This window comes from Etheostoma spectabile, chromosome 9 (assembly GCF_008692095.1).
Source record: "Etheostoma spectabile isolate EspeVRDwgs_2016 chromosome 9, UIUC_Espe_1.0, whole genome shotgun sequence".
Classification (NCBI taxonomy): Eukaryota; Metazoa; Chordata; class Actinopteri; order Perciformes; family Percidae; genus Etheostoma; species Etheostoma spectabile.
The window spans coordinates 27765036-27772920 of NC_045741.1; the positions used below are offsets into that span (position 1 = coordinate 27765036).

At 40.5% G+C, this 7885-nt stretch overlaps 1 protein-coding gene and 1 long non-coding RNA gene across 5 annotated transcripts in view; one reads left to right on the forward strand and one right to left on the reverse strand.

Annotated features, from left to right (window-relative positions):
- The window catches only part of LOC116695664 (uncharacterized), an 813105-nt gene extending 809259 nt beyond the window's left edge, over nucleotides 1-3846 (forward strand). The window contains exon 3 of the long non-coding RNA XR_004333514.1: nucleotides 3795-3846. This is a non-coding gene — a long non-coding RNA (uncharacterized LOC116695664). The remainder of the gene's footprint in view (nucleotides 1-3794) is intronic.
- The window catches only part of LOC116695626 (peroxisomal sarcosine oxidase), a 115457-nt gene that overhangs the window by 91373 nt on the left and 16199 nt on the right, over nucleotides 1-7885 (reverse strand). For all 4 annotated transcript variants that reach the window (XR_004333504.1, XR_004333505.1, XM_032526033.1 and 1 more), the window contains exon 4: nucleotides 2071-2253. Coding sequence is in view for 2 of the 4 variants with exons in the window: in XM_032526033.1 (XP_032381924.1) it covers nucleotides 2071-2253 (183 nt within the window). In the remaining 2 variants the exon portion in view is untranslated. The remainder of the gene's footprint in view (nucleotides 1-2070; nucleotides 2254-7885) is intronic.

The following is a 7885-nucleotide window of genomic DNA, read 5'->3' on the forward strand; positions in this document are numbered from 1 at the left end:
AGCCCGGTCAGCACTTAACTCTGGTTCTAAGGACGCTAACGGCAGTTTACTAAACCGTCCAGAAACAGACCCAGGCACCCGAGTCAGAACAGCGGCCATTTGTAACGTTACACCTTTTATAACGTTGCCTTCTCACTCCGCGACACAGGTTCATTGAGCGGAGTGTCATGATTTTGGTTTTATTTTGCATATCGTTACAGCCCTAGTTACATGTTTATAGTACAACAGATCAATACTACACCTGAATGAAAACAAACTGGCACAACATGCTGATTAAAGACTACCATATAAACCTCCATAACACCTACTCCATCCTCCTCTGGTCTTTTTTCTGTCTAATAGAAGTTCAATTACAAAAGCAGCCCTGCAGTGGTGAAGGGAGAATTGGAATTTAATGAAACGTACACATTGTTGTACAAATGATGAGGGTGGCAATAATAAGGACACATTGTTCAAGAGCTTCAACGTAATGAACTAACCATCCGTGCACTCAGTCCCAGGGACTATACAAATTCATACAGAAGTGCTCTGTCGACTCTGTGAGCTTAGAGCTTTTCTACCAGCTCACTCAGGCATGCCATTCCCCAGGCCCACCAGCCTGCTGCTAGCCTGAATCATGCAATTCCAATATCAAACTCCAATTCGCCACTCTAACAGCTGCCTGCTTGTTTTCCCATCACCTTCTCTTTTCAGGCTGTGTGGCATATTGCAAGATGGAAAAGACAGCCTTGCTGACTAAGACCTCTGAGCTGTTTAAATATGGAGGAGTAACGCTTTTGTTTCTGTGGCACGTTCAGGTGGGTATTTAAAAGGTAGGCAGTGCAAGATTGCAGTGGTGAAAGGAGAGTGAAACTGGATTAGGGATGGACAAGAGGAAGTTGATAACAAACGGAGTCTATCAAAGCAATAAGCCAGCATTTTTGTGTTTTTTGTGCATTCACTGAACAGTACAGTGCCCGTTCCAACGGGCTGATTGCTTGGCCCCCTGTACAGCTGCTTGTAACTTTCTCCACAACCACTGTACTCCAAAAAAACTTACAGAGGGACCACAAAGCACTTTGAATGCAACTAACTGTATACTACTGCCAATTGGTACTTCAGAGGAAAACATTGTAATACTACATTTACCTGACAGAGAAGTGTCAGATTCATATTCTACTCACAACATATCACAAATAAAATATAATGCATTAGTATTTCTTAAACCATCCAGCACACTGATAATGCCTCTCTTTTTACTTTACTTAAACATTTGCAGCAGAACTTTTACGGGCGGTTAGGTCTAGTGAATGTGTGTTTTTGTGGAATTGTGTGTGTGTCTGTGTTTGTGTGTTTTTGTTAGATTAATCTGGCTATAAAATTGTGAAAAATGTCTTGTTTTTTCAGTCCAAAACCCAAAGATATTTTATTAAAGATGATATAAAATATATTTTAATATTTGATAGACTGAAAACTGTTTTCTGCCATTTTGGGATGAAAAATCAATTTAACAATGAATCAATTATCAAAATAGTCTGCGATTATTTTTCTAGCAAACAACTAATTGATTAGTCGACTAATCATTGCAGCTCTAGGTATCATACATACTGTATATGTTAACCTCTTTAATTTACTTTAATTTAAACAGTACAATATTAACAAACATTTGCAATAACAAATATAATTTCAATTCAGAAGAAATCCTAATAAAATCTATTTTCGGGTGACATTTTGAAATAGAAGTTAAATTTGTATGGGTGCACACAAACAATGTAGTGGATGAAATACTAAATATTTACCATTCTTTTGTGGTTCTACCACTTGACATTTTAAGTCCATTTGGCCCTACCTTTTGTGAAAAAAAAACCTAAAAAAAACTGAAAAACGAAATGGTGCAAATCCTATTTCAAATAGAATTTACAGTAACACAAAATATACATTTTAACAAAACTCAAGGATGCTTTAAAACGCTTTTTCAAGTTGTTTTTTTCTCATCTTGCAAACCCTTATTCCTCATTGACATATACAAACTGCTGTTTGTAACAAGCTTTACAAACATTATTGCATGTGGGACACCAAGAGTTTCAATACCTCAAGTGGCAACTGTAAGCCAATGTGGGCAAGCAGTCTGTTAGCCCAGGGTCCAGCGGTGATCACCACACTGTTGGCTCGATAAACACCAGCAGAGGTTGACACTGTCACAACAGGGCCAGGCTTGATGTCTGTTACCTTCTCTTTGTCTCTTATGACCCCACCCAACTTCTGAAACTGCCCCTGGGAAAAGAAAATGACAAAACAGTGATGCAGAATTACTTTACCTCGCCTATTTATGTCAATTTATTTATATTTCTCACCGTTTATCACCGGCTGCACAACTGTACAGCATCAACAGGGGTCGCCATTGTTTTTTATGTGTATGTGACGTCAAAAACTGTAACTGGGAGTACAACGATCTGCTACGTGTTCACGGGTACCAAGTTACAAGTTTGACTGCCGTTCCAGGGAACTTTCACGGGTAGAAGGTAGTAAAACATGGGTTACGGGTTGCGCAGCATAAGCCCCCTTTCTGTTCCCAGTCTGTTCTGACTGGCTAGTGTATCCTGGTATCTGCACTCTGCTCCGCAGCCTACGCTGTTGTTTCACTAGTTGTCCTATCAGCTGGAGCTACTGCAACAGAGTATATAGCAGGACTTTGTACGCTGAAAAATCAAATAAATAAATAAATTCTTCTTCTGTCCCAGCAGTAAAGTGACCAGAAATTGGGGAGAAATGACCAACATTGGCTGCCAAGGATTAGCTAATACTATGTGGCGTTAGCATGCAGCTAGCTAATATTAAGCAGTAGGCTAACGTTAGATTATGGAACGAAGCAGCATGTTCTACTGTCAAGAATTGCAGTAAAAGGCTTCTGAACCAAACACTACCCAATCGCACATGTTTCACACATGCCGTAACACGACCCTACCCTGGACACTAATGAAATATAGCAGCACTTTCTACAGTAAAAAACTGCAGATAAGAAATACTACATAACCAAACATGTTTCAGGAGTAATGTGACCTGGAATTGGGGAGAATTTAACCACACTGGCAGCCAAGATGACATTGTTTACTGTCGTAGCATGTAGCTAAAATTTCTCTACAGTACGTTTATCTCATTATTTGAAATGTAGTTTTGACCACGTTTAACATTAAAATCTGACATAACATTGTAAGGTTGGCAGAAAATATTTAAAAGCATAATATGTCATAAGTATTCTTCCATTCATGCTACAGCCATATCGTACATGGTGGGGGGTGCCATTTTCAGGACTGATCCAAAACTTTCAGGAAACAAAAAATGGACACACTTCCACCACTCGGTGGCTCTATAGCAGAAAAAAACGTGTTTTGCCCTATAACTCCCAAACTTTATATGCACACTAAAAATACTGATATCCATGCGTTCCCTGAATTGAGCTGAATTTCCTGATATAGGCCACACCCATTTCCACCATCGTGAAAAATCGTAATTTATCGAAAACCTACTTTGCCCATCTCCTCCTAGACCGAGCAACTGATCTGCACAAAACTTGGCAGGTAGCATCTCCAGACCGACCTGACAAAAAGTATTCAAAAGCATTTTTATAGGATAAAAATTGAGCATATTACACACAAACAAATTTGTGTAGCTAACTATGAACACGCAAAACTTTAGATTCTTGTTTGCCATGACCCTCTGGAGGTCCCCTAAACATTTTATAAAACTGGCCACTAGGGAGCGCTACAAGTACAAAAAGTTTATATTTCAAGAACGGCTTGGAGGGTACTATCTAGGGCCACCCCTACAGTGGGGTACTGATTGGTCAAAGTGGGCCATGGGACCCATGTTTGGATTCACCCTTACACTAATGTGAACATCTTAACATTTACAGAGTAGATGTACAATGTGTCATAGACCTTGCCTACTAGAAATTTCACATGTGGACCACTAGGTGACGCTATGACATCAAACGTGTTGTTGCCCCACATTACAAATCACACATTAGAAAACTTTACATCCACCTGTTCCTTGACTCAAGCTGAATCACATGATATAGGCCAGGCCCATTTCTGATACAAACATTTTCTCGCTATATTGCGCAATGTGCAAAACCAACATTTTTGAATTTTGTCTTAGGCTGTGCGACCAATCTTCACGAAACCTGGCACATTGCATCTCCTGATTGACTTGACCAAAACTTTTGGAAAGAATTTTGCTACATTACAGTATGCGCAATTTGACAACAAATTTTCCACACACACATATCATATTTTATCTTGGCCAAATGAAATGTTATCAACACAGAACTTCATTGTTCAACAACAACACTATTATCCTCTGAACCACATTTGGTGAAGATCAGCCAACAGGGGGGGGCTCTAATCAACTTTTATTTGTTTTGGCCAATAACAATGCATTAAATGGGAAAATTGCAACTGCAATATCTCTGCCACAGTAAGTGCTATGATCACGAAACTTGTGAGGCTTGTTTGCCATGCTGCTCTGAGGCTTTGAACCTAATTTGATAAAGATCGGCCATTAGAGGGCGCAATAGTCAACGTAGACTAGTTTGGGCAATTTCTGGAGTTTTTTCTTCTTCTGGCACCCCGGAAACTACTGCATTGAATGATGGCAGCACCAGTTTGTCTTCACTAACGCTAAAATCACAAAAAGGATGGAGATGGACAAGTCAGACACCAGCGGTGCAGACCAAGCTAAATGCAAAACCCCACTAAAATTTGCTAAAGTTGAACTTGAAGGAAGTTAAGTTAACCCCTGACCGTATTTGAGCGACCACTTGGGCAGCAAGTGCAGGAAAAGCAACAGTTTTACTATGCAGTGTAAGCTGTACATTTTAAAGGAGCTACTTTTTTACTTTTACCTAAGTAGATTCTTTAAGAAATATATACAGAAAAGTACACTACACATACCGAAGAAGGCACAGTGCTCAAAATAGCAAGAACATAAGTCCGCGTTTTGAAACATGGCTCATACTGTATATCTTTAAATGTTATAGTTACAGATGAAAATGACAACAGAAATAAACAGTTTCACACATCTACGCAATTCAAATCAATCAATTGATTCAATTCAGACATTTGTCTATGAAATCATGTCGGTGAAATAAATGAATGCACTCATTTACAGTTCCCTCTTAAATTAACCAATAGGTAAAAAGGGCTTTTGCATCACAATGTAATGTCCAGTTTTGCCAGCCTACATTACTGCAGTGACTTGGATCAAGAATGTTATGTGGTCATCAAAGCTGGCCCCGCATACAGTCATGAGGGGGAATCAGCAGTGTGTTTTGAAAGGGAGAGCAAAAGAAGACATTAAGAAATGTGCCACTCTCAGATACCGTATTGGTCTGAATATGAGACAGGGTTTTTTTTCCTAATTGGGGTCTAGACTTTTAGCTGTTCAAGTTGCAGAATGTAAGGGACGTTATTTTAATGTTAAACAGCTGGTTCAAAAAGCAGAATTTTAGACGGAACATCAACGAGCGCTCAAGAGCATGGCAACGTAATACGGTGGAGAGAGATAGGGAGTATCTGAAGAGAGAGAGAGCCCAGCGACGTTAGAACAAAGCAGTGATTCTGAGAAATAAAATGGTTTTGCCAATTCATCACTAGAAGTGTAACTGTAGCAAGCATCTCAATATCACTAACGTTATCCACATTCATACATAGACGTAACAAATGATGTATCCAGCTACAAAAAACCTGGAAGTCGAAAGTAGAAAGGAAGTACAACAAAGCTTTGTCATGGAGATGTTACACAGTGTAAAAATGCAAACAGCCGAAGAACATACTGTACAGTGGTCCTCAAAGCGGCTGCTTCCAAGAGATGACAGGAGAGTGTGTAATTATGTGTATGTATGTAACGTAATGATGGGATGCCCATTACCAGAAAGTCATTCAGCTGAAGGCCTTGGAAATACTTTCCATTAATTTGAAAGTGACACTTTCATCTAAAAAGGATATTGAAAACGTTATTCAAAAGATGTTAAAAACAACAGCCTACCTTGTTTTGGTCAATGTTTTTATTAGAATTATTTTCAATTAAATATATTTTCTTCACGAAAACCAAAATTTGGCTTTTGTAAAGTATTTTTCCCAAAGTGAGTCTTGCAAAGGGGGAGGGTTGTCTAATAATCAGGGTCCTCTTATATTTGGACCAATACGTTAGTTAGAGGTAGACCAATTGCGACATGTATTATGATATAACACTAATGTCAAGGGGCTGTTAAAGAGTCATGGCATGCCAATGCACAAAGCAGTATTCCAGTGATGTATTACACATCTATTTCAAATTTATAATTGACTGCTGCTTCAGAGAAAAGCGGCTGAACAATCCTTTCAGTCAATTGAGAATGGCACCTCACTAAAATAACAAAGAAGTGTTTTGTGCTTGACCTGGCAGCAGCCATGGATGATTCTGTTCTCCTCCAGTGCCTTTTCTCACTGCTGATAGAGTCTAGTAATGTGGATTTATTGCTCAAAGATATTCCTGGTGTGAGCTATTATTAGATTAAAACAAAGGGCAATAAATATGTTCAGTTATTCACATATTGGTATTTTACAACCCAATTATCCAGTTATTTTGTGAATGTTGTCAAGAACCATGGGACAGACATAAAAGGTCCATTTATGTTTTGTTGGAATTTTTTTTGAATAGCATCCTGCCTAATTTGCTATTAATGCATTAAATAATGCTGGCAAATTTCCAACAAAATTGATCTGAAAGGGCCATGCCTTTTTATTTTTGCACGTAAAAGGATGTAGACACCGTGTTTCATCTAAAGGAGGAAAAAGACCTTAAAATTATTTTTAAAATCTGGATCGTTTCTGGTGAAAGAACTTAATAAACCTTTATGAGAAGCCTTCTCGGGAACTATCACCTAGTGGCCGGGTTGGCCACGGAGCCCTAAGTGGCACCTATCTCTCCATCCCATGGGCCTACCACCTGTGGGAGGAACTGCTGGGGATGGGTGCGCTGCCACATGGGTAGCGTTGACAGTCAGGGGCCTCGACCGACCAGACCTGGACGGCGGAGGCTGGCTGCCAGAGGATTGTCTATAACAAACACCATGTTCAAACCGGGAAGTGTACATGGTACCAGAGCACCCTAGGTCGAAGGTCAATGATTGATTTTATAATCATTTCATCTCATCTGAGGCCGTATGTTTTGGACACTCGGGTGAAGAGAAGGGCGGAGCTGTCAACTGATCACCATCTGGTGGTGAGTTAAGTCAGGGGATAGGGGAAGACTCTGGACAGACCTGGTAAAAACAAACAGTGCGGGTAAATTGGGAACGTTTGGAGGAGGCCCCTGTCCGACAGACTTTCAGCTTTCAACCTCCGGCGGAGCTTTTTGTGCATTCCTGTGGAGGCTGGGGGCATTGAATCAGGGAAGCCGTCCAACTTAAGGAGTCTTTCAGGGATATGCTATGCCGGAGGGATCCAGAGGCAGTTGCAAGGTACCGAAAGGCCCGAAGGGCTGCGGTCTCTGCCGTGATAGAGTCAAAGCAGTGGGTGTGGGAGAAGTTTGAAGAAGACATGGAGAAAGACTTTTGGTCGGCACCAAGGTGCTTCTGGAAAACCATTTGCTACCTCAGGAGGAGGAAGCAGGGAACCATCCAAGCTGTGTACCATAAGGATGGGATGCTGTTGACCTAAACTGAGGAGGTAATAGAGCGGTGGAAGAAACATTTTGAGGAACTCCTAAATCCAGCTTATATGCCCTCTATGGTAGAGGCAGAGCTGGAGGATGATGAGGGATTGTTGTCAATTTTCCTGGTGGAAGTCACCGAGGTAGCTAAACAACTCCACAGCGGCTCCCAAAGCCCCAGGGATCGATGAGATCCGTCCAGAAATGCTGAAAG